General features: G+C 37.8%; 1 protein-coding gene across 6 annotated transcripts in view; it reads right to left on the bottom strand.

Annotated features, from left to right (window-relative positions):
* LOC145820242 (cysteine synthase-like) overlaps positions 1-27,712 on the bottom strand; it is a 51,310-nt gene that overhangs the window by 8,776 nt on the left and 14,822 nt on the right. For 4 of the 6 annotated variants that reach the window (XR_014361433.1, XR_014361432.1, XR_014361431.1 and 1 more), the window contains one exon: positions 2,559-2,638. Coding sequence is in view for 3 of the 6 variants with exons in the window: in XM_082915324.1 (XP_082771450.1) it covers positions 2,591-2,638 (48 nt within the window). In the remaining 3 variants the exon portion in view is untranslated. Of the gene's footprint in view, positions 1-2,558; positions 2,639-6,054; positions 6,258-27,712 lie in introns of those variants that run through there. The other 2 variants (XM_082915323.1, XM_082915322.1) reach the window with 1 other exon arrangement.

Genomic DNA, 27,712 nt, shown 5'->3' on the forward strand with positions numbered 1-27,712 from the left:
GGCTAAGAGGTGGATAGGATATACTGAAGTTGTGCAATCTGAGCACTCAAGGAAGCCAAGTCAAGATCAGGAGCCGGAGCAGATGTAGTATAAGCGGTAGAAGGTCGGAAAGGACCAGGAGTAGGACCGCGGAACTGTTTCTGAGAAGACGGAGCAGGTTGACGTCCCTTCTTATGATAGTTGTTCTTCCAATGACCCCTCTGATGGCAGAAAGCACACTCATTTGGACCTAATGATCCTTTCTTGGGTTTCGCAGTGGCCTGAAGCGAATGAGGTGGTGGAGTCAATAATAAAGGAGGCTTAGTAGGAGCCAAGAAGACAGAGGGAAGTAGAGTCTGATTGGTCGTCTTAAGACGGGTTTCTTCGGAGAGGAACCCACGAACAATAGCATCCATAGAGGGAAGAAGAGATCGGTGAAGGATGTCACCTCGAATAGCCTCATACTGAGGGAAGAGAGCCGTTAAGAACTGCACTAAATGACCCTGCTCCCGAAACTCAATATATGCGTCTAGTATCTTGAGACTAAGTGGTTCTATTAGAGCTAACTGACCCCAAAGACCTGTCATCTCAATATAGAAGTTCTAAATAGTCTGATCTCGCTAACGAGCACTCTGCATAGCTGTTTCCAACTCATACCGCTTGGCAAAGTTGGATTGCTGATAAACACCTAGTAAATTATCCCACCCTCCTCGGCAGTACTGTACTTAGAAAACATCATTCCAACACGGTCATCCACAGAATTATGAAACCAAGTCAGAACTTGGGCGCAAGTATCACAGAAAGTCAGATATCCTTTTGCCTTCGGGTCCGATGTAGTATAAGCGGTAGAAGGTCGGAAAGGACCAGGGGTAGGACCGCGGAACTGTTTCTGAGAAGACGGAGCAGGTTGACGTCCCTTCTTATGATAGTTGTTCTTCCAATGACCCCTCTGATGGCAGAAAGCACACTCATCTGGACCTAATGATCCTTTCTTGGGTTTCGCAATGGCCTGAAGTGAATGAGGTGGTGGAGTCAATAATAAAGGAGGCTTAGTAGGAGCCAAGAAGACAGAGGGAAGCAGAGTCTGATTGGTCGTCTTAAGACGGGTTTCTTCGGAGAGGAACCCATGAACAATAGCATCCATAGAGGGAAGAAGAGACCGGTGAAGGATGTCACCTCGAATAGCCTCATACTGAGGGAAGAGAGCCGTTAAGAACTGCACTAAATGACCTTGCTCCCGAAACTCAATATATGCGTCTAGTATCTTGAGACTAAGTGGTTCTATTAGAGCTAACTGACCCCAAAGACCTATCATCTCAATATAGAAGTCCTAAATAGTCTGATCTCGCTAACGAGCACTCTGCATAGCTATTTCCAACTCATACCGCTTGGCAAAGTTGGATTGCTGATAAACACCTAGTAAATTATCCCACCCTCTTCGGCAGTACTGTACTTAGAAAACATCATTCCAATACGGTCATCCACAGAATTATGAAACCAAGTCAGAACTTGGGCGCAAGTATCACAGAAAATCAGATATCCTTTTGCCTTCGGGTTCGATAGACGAGGAACAGAACCAGAAACATAGCCCTATTTTTTCTGACTAAGAAGAAAATTCTTCATAATACTGACCCGATAGGCATAATTGCCACCGGTGAGTTTGCATTTGATGGCTTGGATTTTAGTGTCTGACATTGTAATAAAACAAAGTTTATAGAATGTTATGGGTCAAATTATAAATAAAACAAATTAGGGCTTCAAGTGTAAATACCCAAAACCAGTAGCAAAGAGAGAAGTCAAGAAGAAGAAGCCAGAGTCAGACAAAGGTCGCGAGAGAAAGAGAGAGAGACCTTCGTGACAGAGAGAACCACCTTGCGAAGCCAAATCATGAGAGACTGAACCTGATGGAGTCAATCGATCGAGAGGAACAAGAGCAAACCGTGATCGCAAGTCTGGTAAGAGGGGAGATCAACCACGATCGACTTGAACAGAGACCAGACGAACCAAATGGGTCGACTTGAACCAAGACCAGATGAACCGAACCCAATCTCAAATAACATGAGTCGCACGTATTCACAAGGTTGAACCAGAGAGTTCAACAAAATAGAAAAGCTTCAACAATGGCTACTAGGGTTTCGAACCAGGCTCTGATACCATGTAAGTTTTTTGAATGAAATTGTATATTAGACTGAATCAATAAAACAAAGAATACATCACTTATATAGAACTCTAATTCCTAAGCCTAAAAGAATACATCACTTATATAGAACTTATATAGAACTCTAATTCCTAAGCCTAAAAGGAAAAAGGAGAAACCGAATATAGGCAATATTCTCACAGGATTACCCTGACAACCTGATTTGTGATGGTTTATACACTTTGTGGACTATATAAATGCCAAGCTGCAGATAAAATGAAGCACATAACCACCAATCAATTCTCTTCATCTTTATCATTTCTTTCTTTATTTTTTTGCTTTACTTTTCTTCATGATACACAAAGCGTGATGCATGATTAGATTCATCCACATGTTTACTGAATGAATGAGACTGCCTTGTTAGAAAGATTTTGAGGCTTACTTGAACAACTTCATCAACTAAAGCGACATCTATTACCCCAGGGATGAAACTAGCACCAATTCCTTGAATTTTATGAGGGCCTAAAACATTACAACATGTAATATGTCAAGTTCAAATAAAAAAAGATATTGCTCTTCTTGAAAGCTAAAAGATTAACAAAAATTTGCAATTATAGAAATTCCAAGTATTAGGTAATGCCATGATGGCCACCAGAAAAGTAGATAAATGGCTACTGCACATGCAATAAGTTGGTTAGATTTTCTCATACATGGTTTCAAATGTTGATGTCAACAAAAAATAAAAAATAAAATAAAATTGCAGCTCAAATTATTAAAGTGAATATGGATATATCAACAGTGAATTTGATGTCATCAACGAAGTATGGATTTTCTTTTTCATGCTGTAAAATTTTACTCAACAATATTTCCAAACTCATAACCAAGCACAAGAATACGAGACAGTAATATCCACATTGAATTTTCAACAATGCATATCAAATTGCATGCAAGAAAACCCATGTTTAAGGTTTTCTTAGTCCCTGTTAACAACCACAAACAGTATATTGGCAAAATGACATCACATATTGTACATTAAATCCATCCAAATATAAACCATAATAAGGAAGCAAATTCTCTAAAATCTCTGACTGTGCTGCTTTTGGCATAAATATTCTCATAGCTGAAACTCTTTTAGGCATTGTTTGTTTCATTGTTGCAAGCACAATTCTTAAGAACTTGTGTTTAAAAACATGCAGGTGTAGCATGTAGAGAGCAATATAAAGGAAAGGGCAAACTTCACTTTACCCCGTGGTTTGGGCCATGTGCAGTTTACCCCCCCAACATTTGGAAATAATTACATGACCCACACATGGTTTGTGAACTAAAGTGTACTGTTAAACATTCCATCCAACTTGGCAGACATAAAGGGATTATATGCTCATTTTCAAATTTCAAGGGCATAAATCACACATAGAATAAAGCATAGGGGTTAAAGTGCACTTTGCCTTCTAAACAAATGACGAAAATATAGGAGCATTTTAGTCTTTTTCATTAAATCATCAACGGACCTAATGGTGCACTTCAGTCCATAAACCATAAGGGGGTTATGCGGTCATTTTCAAATGTTAAGGGAGTAAACCGCATATGAAATAGAGCATAGGGGGTTAAAGTGCACTTTGCCTTCCAAACAAATGACGAAAATATAGAGATATTTTAGTATTTTTCATTAAATCGTTAACTGGCCTAATGGTGCAATTCAATCTACAAACGACAAGGTAGTTATGTCGTCATTTCCAAATGTTAGGGGGAAACAGTACATAGCCCAAACCACAGGGAGGATAAAGTGAAGTTTGCCCAAGGAAAGATGTGCTGCTTGATTAATCCAAGGTGTACGGAGGGGTGAACTAGGAATAGATCCAGCCCCAGCCTTTTGATAAAGCACTACACTTACATACAAGAAAATCAACATTAGAAGACTAGAATGATTAGCAGCCAATCTTTGCTTTTATCCAACAAATGAGAAAATTCAATCTTTTACAGAACATGTTAAAGAAAATATTCATACCAGGTCATTCGTGACACTCGGCATACAATTTTTTGTATAAAAAATGGTCATAGGATATTCACATGACATCGACCAATGGCTAGTTACAAAGCATGTTGATTGATGGTTTTGATACAAGTCTAACATACAAAACATTCCCAACAATATTAAAAATAGAAAATTAGTCCCTTTTCTACATTCAAAGATGAGCACTAAAGCCTCCCCTTCACGGCAGGAGTATCTGTGTGTGTGTGTGTGTGTGTGTGTGTGTGAGTGAGAGAGAGAGAGAGAGAGAGAGAGAGAGAGAGAAAGAGAAATTTTGGCATGAAAATTTATTAGAGTTTGCTAATGAAAAAAGCCAATAAAGCTTGATAGCATCAAAAGTGCTGTTAAACATTTAGAAAAAGAAAATTGTGAAAATCTTATCGTGCTAGAAAATAACAGACAAACATTTTATAGTTTACATATCATTGACATCACTGGTCATTAGATACATTTTAGACATGTTGAGATGCAACAGACAATCTGAAACTAGGTCAAGCCTAAGGAACGTGTCATAAGTTTAGTATTTAACAAGAGAGCCTAAAGATTTTGTCACAAGGTTACTATCAGTACTGAACAAGCTACACCAAGCATGTTTTGTCATCTGCCACACAAAGCGAATCATTAGGCAACTTGAACTTTAAAAAAGGATAACTTTATTTTTGAAGCAGTAATGATCCTCAACACAAGTATTGAAAGTCTTCGTTATATATAGAAGCACGAACAAAATTCATACACAAAACAACCACTGCTTATCACTCTCTCAAGTAATGAAAAATGGCATTTGTTTGTAAGACAAGCCATTTGAAATAGTTTGATATCTATTCACTCTTTTTTTTCAATTAATTGGTCAATTTATTATGATCATCACCGAAGAATCATGAAAGTTTGGTCAATCAATAATTGGTAAGCCCTTGATCTATGGGAGCCGACCTACACTAGCCAATGAAAAAACCTCAAAACATATAAACAACGATAAATCATTTTAAGCAAAAAGAAAAAATATATATATATATTACATTGTAAGTTGCACTTCCAAGTTCGTTCCCTCGATAATTGTACATCTGATTATAAATGTACTTCCAAGTTCGTTCCCTTGATATTACATTGTAAGTTGTACATCTGATTATTCTAATTCTTCAAATTTGAGTCGGTCAAATGTCGAAGTTTAAGGTTCACACCTAATTAGGTGAATGCTTTTAATTTAAAATGTATATTATGATGAAGCTTTAAACATTATTCAACATTACTAATGTTTGCGTTGACATATTCCATAGCATATCATAGGACTACTTCTGACAACAGTTTAATCACCCAAATCCCCCGCAATAGAAGCAGGGGAAAAGCCCCCAACAGACAAGTACGCTCTGCTGAAACAATTAGACTGCTTAGGTGAACCAGTCCACCTATCTAGCAGAGCAGCAGAGTACACCAGGTCTTCGTTGCCTCATCAATTTGTCAATCTTGTTACATAGTAATAACTTTGTTTTCCATCATTCTTCTGTGTACAGAAACAAAGTCACAAACAAATAAGTTCATCATAGTAAATCCACAACCAAATACACAGTTGTGTCTACGTGCCCAGATGTTAGACATTATCATGTCCAAAATCCTAGCCTGTTTCCCAAAATCACATGTAATAACCATGCCTAATGATGATTGCCAAACACAAGTTCATTCCAAATCATATATTCCAACTTGTCAAAGCCAACAAAATATCTAAAAGAAGAAAGAATGCACCAGAAATACAAGAATATTGTTGACACCAAACCAGGATAGAAAATGGGGAGACATGTTGGAAAGCACAACTCACCAGGTTTTCCTCCATTTAAAACTGCGTTTTCAACTGATTCTACACCATATAGCTGTATATGAATAAAGAAGGGCACCAACAGCAATACAAGAAAAAGAACACAGATTGACGAGAGAGAGAGGAGTTCATTAAACTTTACTTTTCCAATAAAATAAGAGAATGAAAAAGATTAACCTTAATCTCAGGGTTTTGCTCTTTAAGGTACCTCCCAACACTTGTAATTGTACCACTTGTGCCTATCCCAGAAACAGAGGCATCAACTTTCCCACCCGAGCCTTTCCAAATCTCTGGTCCAGTGGTCTCTGAAGATTTTAGAGAAGAGAAAGAGTTAGGGAATGAGTGAGACCTCATCCCCTTTTATATTGATAATAATGCATAATTACAAGAGTGCTATTACGCATAAATTATGGGCCAGCTCATTACATCAATCAAGGGAAAATAAAATCAAATAAGAATAAAATATATGCAATATTATTTCCTATTCTAACACTCCCTCTCAAGCTAGTGCGAAGATATTTCTCATGCCCAGCTTGATGAGAATGTCATGAAATGGTTTATTCCCTATTCCTTTGGTAAGAACATCCGCCAGTTGATCACCAATCTTCACAAATAGAGTGCATGTGATGCCACTAGTGACAAATGGAGTGCATGTGATGCCACTAGTGAGCTTTTCCTTGATGAAGTGCCTATCAATCTCCACATGCTTGGTTCTGTCATGCTGAACCAGATTATGAGCTATGTTGATAGCCGCCTTGCTATCACAGTACAACCTCATGGAATCAATTTGATGAATCCCCAAGTCTCTCAACAATAATCTAATCCACAACAACTCGCATACACCCTAAGCCATAGCCCTGAATTCTACCTCGGCACTAGATCTAGTAACCACATTTTGTTTCTTACTACGCCAAGTGACCAGGTTACCTCCAACAAATGTGAGATACCCAAAAGTTGATCGTCTATCAGTGACAGATCCAACCCAATCTGCATCAATAAAAGCCTCCACACTAAGATGACCATGTTTTGAGAAATAGAGACCCTTTCCAGGAGAAGATTTCAGGTATCTCAAAATCCTCATAACTGCCTCTAAGTAAGTAGTTTTAGGAGCATGCATAAACTGGCTAATTATACGTACTGCAATAGCAATGTCTGGGCGCAAGTGGGATAAGTATATAAGCTTCCCTACTAATCTCTGGTATCTCCCCCTGTCCATTAGCTCTCCCCCTTGATCCTCACTTAGCTTCTGATCCGATTCTAGAGGTGTGTCACATGATCTACTTCTACGCATCCCAGTCTCCTTTAGCAAGTCAAGTACATACTTCGTCTGGCATATGAAGATACCATCCTTGAACCTAGCTACTTCAATACCCAGAAACTACTTCAAAGTGCCCAAGTCCTTGATTTCAGACTCCTTGGCAAGGTACTCCTTCAACCTCAGAATTTCTTCAACATCATCCCCTGTCAGAACAATATCATCAACATAAACAATTAAGGCTGTAGTTTTACCAAGTGATGAGTGTTTGACAAATAAGGTATGATCAGCCTAACTCTGCTTGAACCCATATTTCAACATAGCTTGAGCAAACCTTTCAAATCAAATCCTAAGAGATTGCTTTAGTCTATAAAGTGACTTCCGGAGCCTGCACACTTTACCCTTGGACCTAGCATCTTCGAACCTAGGAGAAATATCTATATAGACTTCTTCTAAATCTCCATTAAGGAAGGCATTCTTCACATCAAACTGATGAAGTGGCCAATCAAATTTTGCTGCAAAGGAGAGCAGTATTTTCATAGAGTTCATCTTAGCAACTGGTGCAAATGTATCTTGATAATCTACCCCATAAGTCTGAGTGAAGCCTTAGCAACCAGTCTTGCTTTGTACCATTCTATGGAACCATCTGCTTTGTGTTTTACAGTATACACCCACTTACAACCAACTGGATTTTCGCAACTAGGTAACTCCACTAACTCCCAAGTGCTATTCCTGCTAAGAGCTCTCATTTCCTCCATCATGGCATGTTTCCACTCAGGAATAGAGAGAGCATCCTAGAAATTGTTAGGCAAACTTACAGACAAAATCTTAAAAAGAAAGGCTTTATATGAGGGAGACAGATTAGAATATGAGACATGATTAGAAATAGGATGCTAAGTACATGACCTAACCCCCTTCCTATTAGCAATAGGAACATCAAGATCTGAAAACTCAGGAATAGTAACATTAGGATCAGAATTACCTAGACTCTCAGGAGAGGGAAATGACCCTTGACACTCATCCGAAGTTGGCAACAGAGGATTAAAAGTAGTCTCTTGCATCCAGGTGACTTTCTGTCTATCTTTGCCCCTGGCATAAACTTTTCCTACTTTCTTTTCCACAACAATTGCTAGCTCAACATCCTCTATCTTTTCAACCACTGGTGGTAGTGGAATAGGAATCTCTTCACACCAAGGCTTCCTTTGAAGGGATGACTGTGACACTGGGGAGGTCTGAAAGTAAGACAGAGACTCAAAGAAAGTGACATCCATGGAGACAAACCATTTGCAAGGTGGATGATAATAACACTTATAGCCCTTTTGGGTGGCAGAATAACTCAGGAAAACACACTTAAAAGACCTAGGATCCGATTTACCACGCGTGAGTGAATGATTACGGACAAAATAAACAAATCCAAAGGACATAGGGGAGAATGTAGAACCCAGAAGAGGTGGATCCAAACAAAACCTAAAGAGGTATTTGTTTTTGAAGGACTTGAGTGGAAAGACAATTAATCAAATAAGCTACAGTGAGAACCGTTTTCCCCCCAATATGAGCAAGGGACACACATTTCAATGGATAGACAACGGACCACATCAATGAGATGGCGATTTTTCCATTCTGCAACACCATTTTGTTAAGGGGTATTAGTGCATGAAGTTTGGTGAATAATACCATGAGTAGCAAAATAACTAGTAAGACCAGAGTCAATATATTCCCCCACATCATCAGAATATAGAATTTTTACAACCGCCCCAAACTGAGTGCAAATCATTCTATGAAAGTTTTGAAACACAGAAAACACCTCACTCTTGTCTTTCATCAGATGTGCCTAAGTGGCCCTAGAACAGTCATCTATGAAAGTAACAAACCATTTTTTTTCCCTTTAATGACACAAAATGTGAGGGACCCCATACATCGGAATGAATCAAAGAAAATGGAACTGAACTATTATTAATAGGAGCAAAAGACGCAAAAAAAGCTGTGTTGTTTTCCACGTTGACATGACTCACTAAAAATCAGACACATTATTTTTCTCAAAAACAGAAGAAAAAGATGCTTAAGTAGTAAAAATGAGGGATGTCTTAAGCGACGATACCACACCCAAAGGTCTTCCTTGGTGGATGGTAACTAAATAGATGAATGAGCCAGCTTGTCAGTCTGATCCAGAATGTTGAGACCATGGTCCTCTCTACCACTACCAATCCTCTTTCTCGTGATAAGGTCCTAAAAAAGACAATGATCAGGAAAAAAATGTCACGCTACAATTCAAATCACAAGTAATACGACTCAAAAATAAAAGATTAACACTAAAATTGAGAACATGGAATACATAGGATAAAGGAAGGGAAGAGGTGGCATGAATTAAATCTTTCCCTGACACAGATGAAATAGTACTGTTAGCAATACACACTTTTTCCTGACCTGAGGAGGCTGTATACTCTGAGAACAAATTAGAGGAACCAGACATATGATCGGAAGCACCCAAATCAATAATCCAAAGAACAGTCTTATGAGATAGCAATGCACTTGTAAAGGAAGCCAAATTACGTGAGTTGGCAAAGGAAGAAGATGATGCACCGAAGACAATAGTAGAGGCTCGACGGTCTAACAAGTGGCGAAAAGCAATCTCAAACTCTGAGGCAGACAACCCAGAAACATTAACAGCCGGTGAGACAACAGGAGCTGAAAATGGTGCTCAGCCGTTTTAGAAAGATGTGCCCGAGCATTGGTACCTCGGCCTCTAGACTGGCTCGACCTACCCCCTCGAGAACCAAGACGATCTCCTCAGCCATCGGATGGAGTCTCATGCAGCTTCCAGCAAGTCTCACGTGTGTGTCAAGGTCTACAGCAGTAGTCACAAAAAAGAGTATCCTTCTCAAAGAAAGGATGAGAACCACAAGTCATACGCTCTTCATCTCGGGGGCTGCAAAAACCAAGGTAAAATGATCAGTAGTGGGAGAAGCAAGAATCGCGGAACGGCGATTCTCCTCATTCTGCACATAAGCAAAGGCTTCCTAGAGAGAATGAAGCATATCCATACCAAGTACTCTACTCCGAACTGGATCATACTCCACACTTAGGGATTCTAAGAACTTGAAGACTCGCACCTGTTCTACAAACTTCCGGTAACCAGCAGAATCCATGGGGTAGACAGGTTTATAATCCTGAAGATGATGAAGTCGCTTCCACCCATTGCTAAGGAAGGTAAAATACTGGAGAACAGTCATCTCACCCTGTACCAACCTTTCAATGGAGCAACGTAACTCAAAAGTTTATGAGAAGTTCCCTTTGCGGGAGTAAGTGGTAGCTACAACCTCCCGGATATCCTCTGCAGTGTCCATAGCCAAACAACCCTCTCCAATCTCAAGGACCATAGAGTGGATCAACCAACCCATGATAAGAGAATTGGTGATTTCCCACTGATCATAACTGTGAGAACCCGAATATAAAAATTAAGTAAATAATTAAATAATAATATTACAATCTCAAATATTTTGATGGTGAATCCTAAAGTGCAAATTAAATATTTGGGGGATCTTTAATTAATTTTTAAAGTATAAATAAATTTTTATGGAAGTTCACAATTTTTTTTAAGACTTTTGATAATAATAATAATAATAATAATAATAATAATAATAATAATAATAATAATAATAATAATAATAATAATAATAATAATAATAATAATAAACTAGTTAGTAAGGGGTCATTTTGGAAATTTATATTAGGTGGATAAAACCCTAATGGTGAGATATAAATTTTTTTTTATATCAACGCAACAGCAGCCACTTTAGGCTTAGCAGCCGTGAGTCATTGAGGGAGAGAGAGACGAAGAAGTTTGTGGCAAACAAGGAGGGAGAGGACTTCTATGTAACCAATACTTTGTGGGTAATTTAATTGTTTATTCTCACTTCTATTATTATTTTTGATCTTCTATAGTTGAGTTCGTGAAATGCATGGTTTGATCGTTCAGGTATATATTAATTTATGGGCTGGTGTGAAGGGAAGTTTAGTATATCAAACTTGGGTTATGGGAAATAATGATGGAAGAAGAGGTGCTGTGTGGTTGCGTGAGTCTCATTGTGGAAGAGATGTGACATTATTTTTGTGTGTTTTGTTGGCAGTGGACTGGTGCCCTTGTTTGGTATAGGTCTAGATATAATGTTTAAGGTTCAACACATTCATGCATAAAGATTGGGTATTATTCAAGGAAAAATTCTGTGCAGAATCATAGACTTTAAAAATCAAGAAACCATACCAAACCAATGAATTTTAATCTGAAATTTTTACAGTAGATTAATTACATATTGAATTGCATATCTGAATTTTTTCATAATTTTTGGGAGTCAAAATCCACATAAATTGAGGTATTCAAATCTGTCCAGGAAACTAGTCCGAAACAGTAAATTCGGGAGTGTTGTTCTCTTTGGGTATAAATCAAAAAATTATCAAATTAGTGTCATTAGAACCGGTTACGAGTCTAGTTTCGTACGTTTTTGGCCTTGCATTGATTGCTCGTGTATATTAAGAGAACCGTCAATTTCTGTAAAGTGCTGCAGAAAACAACCTGTTTGGATATAATAAATTGTAGATAATTATTTTGATAAGCAAATCAAGTAAAACCAATTGGGTTTGAAACTTAGGATGCATTAGATCATATCTGGAGGTTATTGGAATTTTTTGAATAGCGTGGAGTGGGTTTTGTAATTTTCAAAGTTAGCGAATAGATTGGGAAAACTTGTTTAAAACACTGTTTCATCTCCAAGTCATTTTTAGTTAAGTTTCGATCGGAATCTATGTCTTGGGTGATTTTAGACCTTGAAGAATATGAACTTAGGTAATATTTTAGAGTAACGGTGAGTTGGGTTGAGCCGTGTTGGTGCGCTTTAGTTTGAGGTTACTTAGTTCCTATTTTTTTTAGTATTTTTAAATTAGTTGTGACGTGTAGTTTTTATACTTGGTTCAGGCCACTAGTTGGACTTCTACACTCTATTCGATTCAAGGATTATATTATTTCGTTTCCAGGAGAGTAGTTTCATGCTACGTATTTTTATAAATGTTCCCCTACCCTGAACTGTTGGAAAATTAAATTGTTGCTTCAAGACTAAACTGTTTTGATAAATTATTATATTATCAATCGAATCAAATTATTTCTGAAACATGTGTGAACTTGGCATACTGTAGACTATTTGTTTTGGTCTCATGTTTATAATGATGAACCACCATGTTTTGCGAAAACTGATGTGCCTTGATTATTGGGATCATGTGTGTAATTAGTCCAGGAAAATTATTCCACTATGTGTGGTGACTCTAGCCACTAGGGAACAGATCCGGGTTGGGCCGTGATGACTCTAGTGCTCAACGATTGTAAGGAAAAGACCTTTAAAAACAACTAGGTGACCTTCAATCGGATCGTCTTTGAGAAAAGGCCCAGGTGCCACCCTGAGGATGACTCTTAGTTCGGTATTGGATCCAACGGGGCTTATAGCCTGAGAAATGTGTGGCAGATTATTTGTTTTTTTTGGTACCCAGAAAATTATTGGTGTTCATGTTATAATCTGTTTTAAGTGGAAAATGTCGTTTATCATGTTCTTGCGAGACATGAGTATTTTAAGTGTTGAATTGTGGAACCTTCTTTTTGAAACAGATTGTATTTACCAAACTGTATGCCAATCTAGTTTCTGTGATATATATCTTATTTTGGAATTGAACCCTGTTTTCAAAACTGTATTTACTATCCATGTTGCTACTCACTGAGCTATCAGCTGACTTAGTTTTTATCACTTCCAGGTGTTAGAAGGACTTAGAGTGGACTCATGGCATAGCGGGGACTCGATTGCATGGACCTCTAGGACATTCATTTATTTTGTTTTAGATTGTTATGTCAAATTTGTACATATTTCTTTTTATTTTTATTGAGATTCATTTAGGATTATTTTGATATGTGGGTTATTTATATCCCATAAGTTTGGATGGTTTTGATTACGGTTGGTTTTTCCGTTTATACTTGTGGCATGTCGCTGGATTGAGTTTGGTTATTTATTACTGGACTTTTGTATAGTGGTTAGGCTTACGTGTGCCTTGGGCTGAGTCCCTGTGGGCCACGGCCGGTCATACCTGGATTTGGGGTGTGACAATTATGGTATCAGAGCTATAGATTTATCAAGTTACATACCTTGCATTTCATCATTTAGACGAGGTCCGAGTCCCTATAGTCCTTAGTAGTGTTTGGTTAAGTTAGTTTTGTTTAAGCTTGTGTTGAATCGTTCTTGATTTCATTTTGAAGGTTAAGAGTTGGCACCTAGATATCTACACTGATTGTCTATTCCTGGTGAGCCTTTGATGTTTGTATTACCTTGTCTACTCCATTAGGTGGAATCGTAATATTGGGAGAAACAGTGGTGTTAGGGGATGATTGTAGATCTTGTGAGATAGAGATGGATGGTAGAATTTTTCCAGTGGATTTGATTTCTTTAGAGATGAAGGATTTTTATGTGATTTCGGGGATGGATTGGTTGACCAAGCATCATACCTCTGTTGATTGTTTTAGAAAGATGGTAGTTTTTGCTATGTTGGGACAACTTGAGTTTTTCTTTTAGGGAGATAAGAAAGGGTCTTCTATCTGTTTTACTTCTTCCCTTTAGGCTAACTGAATGTTGAGAAAAAGGTATCATGGTTACCTAGCTTGTGTGGTGAGTATTGAACTGCCATAATGGAAGTTAGAGGAGTTGCCTGCAGTGAGTGATTGTGTTGATGTTTTTCTAAAGGATCTACCTAGACTTCCTCTAGATCGTGAGGTAGAATTTTCCATTAACTTGGTCCCTGACACAACACTTATTTCTAAAGTTCCCTATAGAATGGCGCCGTTGGAGTTGAGGGAGTTACAAACTCAGTTATAGGAGTTGTTAGACAAAGGTTTTATTAGGCCTAGCATGTCACCTTGGGGAGCACCTGTGTTATTTGTGAAGAAGAATGATGGGTCTATGAGATTGTGTATTGATTGTGGGGAACCAAACAGAGTCACAATGAGAAATAAGTGTCCTTTGCCATGTATTGATGACCTATTTGACCAATTGCAGGGAGCTTAGATATTCTCTAAGATGGACTTGAGGTCAAGCTATCACCAGTTGAAAGTAAGGGATGAGGATGTTCCTAAGACCACTTTTAGAACCCATTATAAGCATTATGAGTTCTTGGTGATGCCTTTTGGTCTCACAAATGCACCAGCTACATTCATGGATTTAATGAACAGAGTATTTAAACCCCAACTGAATAAAATTTGTGGTAGTGTTTATTGATGACATCCTGATTTAATCGAGTAAGGAGGAGCATGAGCAGCAATTGAGGGTAGTACTGCAGATCCTTAGGGAGAAGAGATTGTATGCAAAATTTAAGAAGTGTAAATTCTAGTTGAGCAGTGTATCCTTTTTGAGCCATGTAGTGAGTAAAGATGGGGTATCTATGGATAGCACGAAGGTGATAGCAATTATTGATTGGCCACGACCTACTTCTGTGACAAATGTACGTAGCTTTCTAGGGCTTGTTGGATATTATAGACAGTTTGTGGAAGGATTCTCCCGTATTGCTTTGCCATTTATAAATCTCACTAGGAAAGAGGTAAAGTTTGAGTGGAATGATGATTGTGAGTGTAGCTTCCAAGAGTTTAAACAGAGATTAACATCAACTCCAATCCTTGCCTTATCGGCAGATGGAGGTGGTTTTGTGATTTATAGTGATGTTTCACGATAGGGTTTAGGATGTGTGCTTGTGCAGCATGGGCAGGTGATTACTTACGCGTCATGATAGTTGAAAGTAGATGAGAGAAATTATCCTACGCATGACTTGGAGTTAGCAGTAATGGTTTTTGCTCTTAAGATTTTGCGACATTATTTGTATGGAGAGTCATGTGAGATTTACACCGATCATAAGAGTTTGAAGTATATTTTCACACAGAAGGAACTAAATTTGAGGCAAAGAAGATGGCTTAAGTTACTAAAAGATTATGATGGGAATATTTTATATCATTCGGGAAAGGCAAATGTGGCTGCAGATGCCTTGAGTAGGAAGGTCGCAGTTGGAGATGTAGCAACTTTGTCTATTGAGAGTTGTTTGGTGGAAGACATGAGACGTTTAAGGCTTGAGGTTGTTACGCCTGGTGATAGGGCTTATTGTAGTCAATTGAAAGTTCAGCCGACCTTGAGAGAACGGATTTGTTTAGCTCAGGAGATTGACCCCCAGTTTGAGTGTATTTAAGGAGAGATGGCAGAGGGTAAGCATGTAGACCTTGTGGTTAGTGATGATGGGTTGCTTAGATTCCGTAGCCGAATTTGTATTCCTGCTAGTGGTGATTTGAGGAAGGAGATTATGATAGAGGCACATAGTTCTAGTTACAACATTCATCCTGGAAGCACTAAGATGTATCGGGATCTTCATGAACATTTTTGGTGGAATGGTATAAAGGGAGATATTGCAGAATTTGTGTCTCATGTTTGGTGTGTCAACAGGTTAAAGTAGAACATCAGAAACCTACGGGAAAACTACAACCCTTACTTATACTAGAGTGGAAGTGAGATCATATTACCATGGATTTCGTGTGCGGATTACCTCGTACTAGGAGTAATCACAATGCAGTTTGGGTAGTTGTTGATAGATTAACCAAGTCATCACATTTTATTGCAGTATGGATGAACTATTCTCTAGCTCGATTTGCACAGTTGTATGTGAAGGAGATTGTTAGATTGCATGGCGCACCTGTGTCAATAGTGTAAGATCAGGACCCTCGTTTTGTGTCTAAGTTTTGGGGTGCCTTACAATCAACTATGGGTACTCGGTTAAATTTTAGTTCAGCTTATCACCCTCAGACAGATGGGCAATCAAAGAGGACTATTCAAACCCTTGAGGATATGTTGAGGGCTTATGCTTTGGAGTGGAGAGGTAATTGGAATGATTATTTGCCGCTTATGGAGTTTGCACATAATAATAGTTATCATTCTAGTTTGGGAGTAGCCCCTTATGAGGCTTGGTATGGAAGGAAGTGTAGGTCTCCTTTGTGTTGGTATGAGGTTGGTGAAAGGCAAATGTTGGGACCTGATTTGGTGGAGGAAGCTACACAGAAAATTATCACCATCAGAGAGAGATTATTGACAGCTCAGAGTAGACAAAAAAAAGTTATGCTGATCATCGTAGGAGAGACTTAGAGTTTCATGTGGGGGATATGGTATTCTTGAAAGTATCACCATGGAAAGGAGTCATCAGGGTTGGAAATAAATGAAAGTTAAGTTCTAGATACATTGGACCATTTGAGGTATTAGAGAAGGTTAGTGAGGTTGTGTACCGTGTTGTTTTACCCCCTACGTTGGCAGGAGTGCATAATGTGTTTCACGTGTCTATGCTGAGGAAATATGTGCACAGTCTGTCGCATGTGATAGATTATGAGCCGCTTCAGATTAGAGAGAATTTTTCGTATGAGGAGATACCTATTCAGATTTTGGATTCGAAAGAGAAAAGGTTGCATACAAAGGTCATTAAATTGGTTAAGGTACTGTGGCGTAATCATCTAGTTGAAGAGGTGACTTGGGAACGCGAGGGCGAGATGCGCGAGAAGTATCTACATCTATTCTCATGATTTACTCAAGTTAGTTTCGAGGACGAAACTTTTTTTTAGGAGGGGAGAATGTGAGAACCCGAATATAAAAATTAAGTAAATAATTAAATAATAATATTACAATCTCAAATATTTTGATGGTGAATCCTAAAGTGCAAATTAAATATTTGGGGGACCTTTAATTAATTTTTAAAGTATAAATAAATTTTTATGGAAGTTCACAATTTTTTTTAAGACTTTTGATAATAATAATAATAATAATAATAATAATAATAATAATAATAATAATAAACTAGTTAGTAAGGGGTCATTTTGGAAATTTATATTAGGTGGATAAAACCCTAATGGTGAGATATAAATTTTTTTTTATATCAACGCAACAACAGCCACTTTAGGCTTAGCAGCCGTGAGTCATTGAGGGAGAGAGAGACGAAGAAGTTTGTGGCAAACAAGGAGGGAGAGGACTTCTATGTAACCAATACTTTGTGGGTAATTTAATTGTTTATTCTCACTTCTATTATTATTTTTGATCTTCTATAGTTGAGTTCGTGAAATGCATGGTTTGATCGTTCAGGTATATATTAATTTATGGGCTGGTGTGAAGGGAAGTTTAGTATATCAAACTTGGGTTATGGGAAATAATGATGGAAGAAGAGGTGCTGTGTGGTTGCGTGAGTCTCATTGTGGAAGAGATGTGACATTATTTTTGTGTGTTTTGTTGGCAGTGGACTGGTGCCCTTGTTTGGTATAGGTCTAGATATAATGTTTAAGGTTCAACACATTCATGCATAAAGATTGGGTATTATTCAAGGAAAAATTCTGTGCAGAATCATAGACTTTAAAAATCAAGAAACCATACCAAACCAATGAATTTTAATCTGAAATTTTTACAGTAGATTAATTACATATTGAATTGCATATCTGAATTTTTTCATAATTTTTGGGAGTCAAAATCCACATAAATTGAGGTATTCAAATCTGTCCAGGAAACTAGTCCGAAACAGTAAATTCGGGAGTGTTGTTCTCTTTGGGTATAAATCAAAAAATTATCAAATTAGTGTCATTAGAACCGGTTACGAGTCTAGTTTCGTACGTTTTTGGCCTTGCATTGATTGCTCGTGTATATTAAGAGAACCGTCAATTTCTGTAAAGTGCTGCAGAAAACAACCTGTTTGGATATAATAAATTGTAGATAATTATTTTGATAAGCAAATCAAGTAAAACTAATTGGGTTTGAAACTTAGGATGCATTAGATCATATCTGGAGGTTATTGGAATTTTTTGAATAGCGTGGAGTGGGTTTTGTAATTTTCAAAGTTAGCGAATAGATTGGGAAAACTTGTTTAAAACACTGTTTCATCTCCAAGTCATTTTTAGTTAAGTTTCGATCGGAATCTATGTCTTGGGTGATTTTAGACCTTGAAGAATATGAACTTAGGTAATATTTTAGAGTAACGGTGAGTTGGGTTGAGCCGTGTTGGTGCGCTTTAATTTGAGGTTACTTAGTTCCTATTTTTTTTAGTATTTTTAAATTAGTTGTGACGTGTAGTTTTTATACTTGGTTCAGGCCACTAGTTGGACTTCTACACTCTATTCGATTCAAGGATTATATTATTTCGTTTCCAGGTGAGTAGTTTCATGCTACGTATTTTTATAAATGTTCCCCTTCCCTGAACTGTTGGAAAATTAAATTGTTGCTTCAAGACTAAACTGTTTTGATAAATTATTATATTATCAATCGAATCAAATTATTTCTGAAACATGTGTGAACTTGGCATACTGTAAACTATTTGTTTTGGTCTCATGTTTATAATGATGAACCACCATGTTTTGCGAAAACTGATGTGCCTTGATTATTGGGACCATGTGTGTATTTAGTCCAGGGAAATTATTCCACTGTGTGTGGTGACTCTGGCCACTAGGGAACAGATCCGGGTTGGGTCGTGATGACTCTAGTGCTCAACGATTGTAAGGAAAAGACCTTTAAAAACAACTAGGTGACCTTCAATCGGATCGTCTTTGAGAAAAGGCCCAGGTGCCACCCTGAGGATGACTCTTAGTTCGGTATTGGATCCAACAGGGCTTATAGCCTGAGAAATGTGTGGCAGATTATTTGTTTTTCTTGGTACCCAGAAAATTATTGGTGTTCATGTTATAATCTGTTTTAAGTGGAAAATGTCGTTTATCATGTTCTTGCGAGACATGAGTATTTTAAGTGTTGAATTGTGGAACCTTCTTTTTGAAACAGATTGTATTTACCAAACGGTATGCCAATCTAGTTTCTGTGATATATATCTTATTTTGGAATTGAACCCTGTTTTCAAAACTGTATTTACTATCCATGTTGCTACTCACTGAGCTATCAGCTGACTTAGTTTTTATCACTTCCAGGTGTTAGAAGGACTTAGAGTGGACTCATGGCATAGCGGGGACTCGATTGCATGGACCTCTAGGACATTCATTTATTTTGTTTTAGATTGTTATGTCAAATTTGTACATATTTCTTTTTATTTTTATTGAGATTCATTTAGGATTATTTTGATATGTGGGTTGTTTATATCCCATAAGTTTGGATGGTTTTGATTACGGTTGGTTTTTCCGTTTATACTTGTGGCATGTCGCTGGATTGAGTTTGGTTATTTATTACTGGACTTTTGTATAGTTGCTCAATGTGATTATGGATTAGTGGTTAGGCTTACGTGTGCCTTGGGCTGAGTCCCTGTGGGCCACGGCCGGTCATACCTAGATTTGGGGTGTGACAATAACTAGGGCCCATAGTGCTAGGTGCCTGTATTCTACCCTCAACATACCCTATCTTCCCTGTGCTCTTCAAAAAAATAGTCAAACTCTGCGACCACGCTAAATAATTCTGACCATTGAATAGAGAAGATTGCCGACTAACCCTAATAGGCTGTCGGGGAGCCTATGAGGATTGTTCTGGAGTGCCAAGGGCCTGGGCAAGGGGTTTCAGAGGGCTGGGTAGGGCTGGTATTGACTGTCGGTGTGAGAGGGTATGGAAGGATTAGGTTATGGCTGGGTATGGCTGGATTAGGGTTGCTAGGGTAGAGGTGACTTTAATACCATGAAGATTTTAGAGAAGGGAAAGAGTTAGGGAATGAGTGAGACCTCACCCCCTTTTATATTGGTAATAAAGCGTAATTACAGGAGTGCCATCAGGCATAAATTATGGGCCAGCCCATTACACCAATCAAGGAAAAATAAAATCAAATAGGAATAAAATATATGCAATATTATTTCCTATTCTAACAATCTCATAATGGACCTAAACAAATGATATCGATCAAATAATTAATCTATCCAATCAACTACCAACATATGCTGATAAGTGATAATACAGAAACTCAAAAGTACTGGTGCCATAATACCTTTGGGTTGGCAGGGTTCTCAAATTGCTGAAGAATGTAGGAATTGGGGGTCTTTTCCTTTATTTCTTCCGCCTTTTGAACTGCCCATTTGTCACACCCCAAATCCGGGCATGACCGGCCGTGGCCCACAGGGACTTAGCCCAAGGCACACGTAAGCCTAAACACGAATCCAATCACATTGAACAACTGAGCAATAGTCCAATAATAAATAACCAAAACTCAATCCAGACATGTCACAATTATAAACGGCAAAATCAACCGTAATCAAAAACCATCCAAACTTATGGGATATAAACAACCCACATATCAAAAATAATCCTAAATGAACTTCGATAAGAATAAATATAAATATGCACAAACTTGACATAACACTCTAAACTAAAGGAATGCCCTAGAGGTCCATGCAATTGAGTCCCCGCTACGCCATGAATCCACTCTAAGTCCTTCTAACACCTGGAAATGGTAAACAACTAAGTCAGCTGATAGCTCAGTGAGTAGCAACATGGATAGTAAATACAGTTTTGAAAACAGGGTTCAATTCCAAAATAAGATATATATCACAGAAACTAGATTGGCATACAGTTTGGTAAATACAATCTGTTTCAAAAAGAAGGTTCCACAGTTCAACACTTAAAATACTCATGTCTCGCAAGAACATGATAAACAACATTTTCCACTTAAAACAGATTATAACATGAACACCAATAATTTTCTGGGTACCAATAAAAACAAATAATCTGCCACACATTTCTCAGGCTATAAGCCCCGTTGGATCCAATACCGAACTAAGAGTCATCCTCAGGGTGGCACCTGGGCCTTTTCTCAAAGACGATCCGATTGAAGGTCACCTAGTTGTTTTTAAAGGTCTTTTCCTTACAATCGTTGAGCACTAGAGCCATCACGACCCCACCTGGATCTGTTCCCTAGTGGCCAGAGTCACCACACACAGTGGAATAATTTCCCTGGACTAAATACACACAAGGTCCCAATAATCAATACACATCAGTTTCGCAAAACATGGTGGTTCATCATTATAAACATGAGACCAAAACAAATAGTCTACAGTATGCCAAGTTCACACATGTTTCAGAAATAATTTGATTCAATTGATAATATAATAATTTATCAAAACAGTTTAATCTTGAAACAACAATTTAATTTTCCAACAGTTCAGGGTAGGGGAACATTTATAAAAATACGTAGCATGAAACTACTCACCTGAAACCGAAATAATATAATCCTCGAATAGAGTATAGAAGTCCAACTAGTGTCCTGAACCAAGTATAAGAACTACACGTCACAACTAATTTAAAAATACTAAAAAATAGGAACTAAGTAACCTCAACTAAAGCGCACTAACACGGCCCAACCCAACTCACCGTTACTCTTAAATATTACCTAAGCTCATGTTCTTCAAGGTTTAAAATCACCCAAGACATGGGTTCCCGTCATAACTTAATTAATTGTGACTTTAAGATAAAACAGAATTTCAAACAAGCCTTCCCAACCTATTCGCTAACTTTGAAAATTACAAAACCCACTCCACGCTATTCGAAAAATTCCAATAACCTCCAGATATGATCTAATATATCCTAAGTTTCAAACCCAATTGGTTTCACTTGATTTGCTTATCAAAATAATTATCTACAATTTATTATATCCAAACAGGTTGTTTTCTGCAGCACTTTAAAGAAATTGACGGTTCTCTTAATATACACGAGCAATCAATGCAAGGCCAAAAACATACGAAACTAGACTCGTAACCGGTTCTAATGACACTAATTTGATAATTTTTGGATTTATACCCAAAGAGAACAACACTCCCGAATTTACTGTTTCGGACTGGTTTCCTGGACAGATTTGAATACCTCAATTTATATGGATTTTGACTCCCAAAAATTATGAAAAAATTCAGATATGCAATTCAATATGTAATTGATCTACTGTAAAAATTTCAGTTCAAAATTCATCCGTTTGATATGGTTTCTTGATTTTTAAAGTTTGCGATTCTGTACATAATTTTTGAACTAAGAATTACACCCATTCTTTACACATAAATTTAGCTCCTCAGATTTCTTAACAGTGTATACATATATATATATATATATACAAAATACATAAACCTACAACCTCTCCATGAATGAATAAAATAATTATAGAATAAGGATGAAGAACAAAGAAAGAAGAGAAGAAAACGTAGGAGGGCTAACCTTTGATGATCACACACAACACAACACACCCAAAAGTTCTTTGATTGCAACATCTTCTTCGTTTTTTCTTTCTCTCAAACCCTCTCCCGTGGCTGCTGTGTTGTTGCCCTATGTGGTGAACAAATAATAGAGTAGGGTATGTGTTTATTTTATTTTATACTAGTGGTGGGCACACATAGGTCAAATAAATAGATAAATATACAAAACATATATATAAGTTATATGCAACTCAAATGGTAAGAGTCTTATATATTAACCTTGTGGTCTAGAGTTCAAGTCACACCCTCCTCTCTCGCTATATATATATTTTTATAATAAATCTTGCCTCTAAATTAAATACTTTCACCATAAATTTATTTTAAGTTTAAAATTAATTAAAAGATCCTCCAATAATATTTAATTTGCACCTTAGAATTCACCACCAAAATATTTGGGATTGTAATATTATTATTATTTAATTATTTACTTAATTTTTATATTCGGGTTCTCACATTCTCCCCTCCTAAAAAAAAAGTTTCGTCCTCGAAACTAACCTGAGTAAATCATGAGAATAGATGTGGGTACTTCTTGCGCATCTCGTCCTCGCATTCCCAAGTCGCCTCTTCAACTAGATGATTACGCCACAGTACCTTAACCAATTTAATGGTCTTTGTACGCAACATTTTCTCTCCCGAATACAAAATCTGAACAGGCATCTCCTCATACGAAAAATCCTCTCTAATCTGAAGCGGCTCATAATCTATCACATGTGACGGACTGTGCACATATTTCCTCAGCATAGACACGTGAAACACATTATGCACTCCTGCCAACCTAGGGGGTAGAGCAACACGGTACGCAACCTCACCAACCTTCTCCAATACCTCAAATGGACTAATGTATCTAGGACTCGACTTTCCTTTTTTTTTCCAAACCTGATCACTCCTTTCCATGGTGATACTTTCAAGAATACCATATCCCCCACATGAAACTCTAAATCTCTCCTACGATGATCAGCATAACTTTTTTTGTCTACTCTGAGCAGTCACTAATCTCTCTCTGATGGTGATAATTTTCCGTGTAGCATCCTCCACCAAATCAAGTCCCTACCAACCTCATACCAGCACAAAGGAGACCTACACTTCCTCACATACAAAGCCTCATAAGGAGTTACTCCCAAACTAGAATGATAACTATTATTATACGCAAACTCCATGAGCGGCAAATAGTCATCCCAATTACCTCTCCACTCCAAAGCATAAGCCCTCAACATATCCTCAAGGATTTGAATAGTCCTCTCCGATACGCCATCTGTCTAAGGGTGATAAGCTGAACTAAAATTTAACCAAGTACCCATAACTGACTGTAACGCACCCCAAAACTTAGACACAAAACGAGGGTCCCGATCTGACACTATTGACACAGGTGCACCATGCAATCTAACAATCTCCTTCACATACAACTGTGTAAATCGAGCTAGAGAATAGTTCATCCGAACTGCAATAAAATGTGCTGACTTGGTTAATCTATCAACAACAACCCAAACTGCATCGTGATTACTACTAGTACAAGGTAACCACACAAAAAGTCCATGGTATCATGATCCCACTTCCACTCTGGTATAGGTAAGGGTTGTAGTTTCCCCGCAGGTTTCTAATATTCTGCTTTAACTTGTTGACACACCAAACACTGAGCCACAAATTCTGCAATATCTCCCTTTATACCATTCCACCAAAAATGTTCATAAAGATCCTGATACATCTTAGTACTTCCAAGATGAATGCTATAACTATAACTAGAACTATGTGCCTCTACCATAATTTCCTTCCTCAAATCACCACCAATAGAAACACAAATTCGGCTACGGAATCTAAGCAACCCGTCATCACTAACCACAAAGTCTACATTCTTACCCTCTGCCATCTCTCCTTTAATACGCTCACACTGGGGGTCAAGCTCCTGTGCTAAACGAATCCGTTCTCTCAAGGTTGGCTGAACTGTCAATTGACTACAATAAGCCCTATCACCAGGCATAACAACCTCAAACCTCAAACGTCTCATGTCTTCCACAAAACAACTCTTAATACACAAAGCAGCTGTATCTCCAATTGCGACCTTCTTACTCAAGGCATCCGCCACCACATTTCCTTCCCTGGATGAAACAAAACATTCACATCGAAATCTTTTAGTAACTTAAGCCATCTTCTTTGCCTCAAATTTAGTTCCTTCTGTGTGAAAATATACTTCAAACTCTTATGATCAGTGTAAATCTCACATGACTCTCCATATAAATAATGTCGCCAGATCTTAAGAGCGAAAATCATTGTTGCTAACTCCAAGTCGTGCGTAGGATAATTTCTCTCATGTACTTTCAACTGTTGTGACGTATAAGTAATCTCCTTCCTATGCTGCATGGGCACACATCCTAAACCTTGTCGTGAAGCATCACTATAAATCACAAAATCACCACCATCTGTAGGTAAGGCAAGGATTGGCGTTGATGTCAATCTCTGTTTAAACTCTTGGAAGCTACGCTCACAATCATCATTCCACTCAAACTTTACCCCTTTCCTAGTGAGATTGGTAAATGGCAAAGCAATACGGGAGAATCCTTCCACAAACTGCCTGTAATAACCAGCAAGCCCTAAAAAGCTACGTACCTCCGTCACAGAAGTAAGTCGTGGCCAATCAACGATTTTCTACCACCTTTGTGCTATCCACAGATACCCTATCTTTACTCACCACATGACCCAAAAAGGATACACTGCTCAACCAGAATTCACACTTCTTAAATTTTGCACACAATCTCTTCTCCCTAGGGATCTAAAATACTACCCTAAAATACTGCTCATGCTTCTCTTTACTCGAATAAATTAGGATGTCATCAGTAAACATTACCACAAATTTATTTAGTTGGGGTTTGAATACTCTGTTCATCAAATCCATGAATGCGGCTGTTGCATTTGTGAGACCAAAAGGCATCACCAAGAACTCAAAATGCTTATAACGGGTTCTAAAAGCGGTCTTAGGAGCATCCTCATCCCTTACTTTCAACTGGTGATAGCCTGACCTCAAGTCCATCTTAGTGAATATCTAAGCTCCCTGCAATTGGTCAAATAGGTCATCAATACATGGCAAAGGATACATATTCTTCACTGTGACTTTGTTCGGTTCTCTATAATCAATACCCAACCTCATAGACCCATCATTCTTCTTCATAAACAACACAGGTGCTCCCTAAGGTGAAACACTAGGCTTAATAAAACCTTTCACTAACAACTCTTGTAACTGAGTTTGTAACTCCCTCAACTCCAATTGTGCCATTATATAGGGGTGCTTTATAGATAGGTGTTGTATTGGGGACCAAGTCAATGGAAAATTCAATCTCACGGTTTGAAGAAAGACCAGCTAGATCCTCTAGAAAAACATCAACACATTCACTCACTATAGGCAGCTCCTCTAACTTTGATTGTAGAAGTTCGATACTCACCACACAAGCTAAGTAACCATGACACCCTTTTCTCAACATTCAGTTAGCCTGAAGGTAAAAAAATAAACCAAATAGAAGACCCTTTCCTATCTCCCTGAAAGAAAAACTCAAGTTGTCCCAGCATAGCAAAAACTACTCCCATTCTAAAACAATCAATAGAAGCATGATGCTTCGTCAACAAATCCACCTCCAAAATCACATCAAAATCCTCCATCTCTAAAGAAATCAAATCCACTAGAAAAATCCTACCATCCATCTTTATCTGACAAGATCTACAGACATCTCTCAACACTACTGTTTCTCCTAATGGATTACACACGGTAATACAAACATCAAAGGCTCACAAAGAATCAAAAATCCGTTTAAATATCTAGGTACCAACTCTTAACTTTCAAAATGAAATCAAGAAAGATTCAACATAAGCTTAAACAAAATTAACTTAACCAAACACTACTAAGGACTATAGGGACTCGGACCTCGTCTAAATGATGAAATGCAAGGTATGTAACTTGATAAACCTATTGCTCTGATACCACAATTGTCACACCCCAAATCCGGGCATGACCGGCCGTGGCCCACAGGGACTTAGCCCAAGGCACACGTAAGCCTAAACACGAATCCAATCACATTGAACAACTGAGCAATAGTCCAATAATAAATAACCAAAACTCAATCCAGACATGTCACAATTATAAACGGCAAAATCAACCGTAATCAAAAACCATCCAAACTTATGGGATATAAACAACCCACATATCAAAAATAATCCTAAATGAACTTCGATAAGAATAAATATAAATATGCACAAACTTGACATAACACTCTAAACTAAAGGAATGCCCTAGAGGTCCATGCAATTGAGTCCCCGCTACGCCATGAATCCACTCTAAGTCCTTCTAACACCTGGAAATGGTAAACAACTAAGTCAGCTGATAGCTCAGTGAGTAGCAACATGGATAGTAAATACAGTTTTGAAAACAGGGTTCAATTCCAAAATAAGATATATATCACAGAAACTAGATTGGCATACAGTTTGGTAAATACAATCTGTTTCAAAAAGAAGGTTCCACAGTTCAACACTTAAAATACTCATGTCTCGCAAGAACATGATAAACAACATTTTCCACTTAAAACAGATTATAACATGAACACCAATAATTTTCTGGGTACCAATAAAAACAAATAATCTGCCACACATTTCTCAGGCTATAAGCCCCGTTGGATCCAATACCGAACTAAGAGTCATCCTCAGGGTGGCACCTGGGCCTTTTCTCAAAGACGATCCGATTGAAGGTCACCTAGTTGTTTTTAAAGGTCTTTTCCTTACAATCGTTGAGCACTAGAGCCATCACGGCCCCACCTGGATCTGTTCCCTAGTGGCCAGAGTCACCACACACAGTGGAATAATTTCCCTGGACTAAATACACACATGGTCCCAATAATCAATACACATCAGTTTCGCAAAACATGGTGGTTCATCATTATAAACATGAGACCAAAACAAATAGTCTACAGTATGCCAAGTTCACACATGTTTCAGAAATAATTTGATTCAATTGATAATATAATAATTTATCAAAACAGTTTAATCTTGAAACAACAATTTAATTTTCCAACAGTTCAGGGTAGGGGAACATTTATAAAAATACGTAGCATGAAACTACTCACCTGAAACCGAAATAATATAATCCTCGAATAGAGTATAGAAGTCCAACTAGTGTCCTGAACCAAGTATAAGAACTACACGTCACAACTAATTTAAAAATACTAAAAAATAGGAACTAAGTAACCTCAACTAAAGCGCACTAACACGGCCCAACCCAACTCACCGTT

Source organism: Camellia sinensis, chromosome 2, assembly GCF_055761805.1.
Source record: "Camellia sinensis isolate YWXY chromosome 2, ASM5576180v1, whole genome shotgun sequence".
Classification (NCBI taxonomy): Eukaryota; Viridiplantae; Streptophyta; class Magnoliopsida; order Ericales; family Theaceae; genus Camellia; species Camellia sinensis.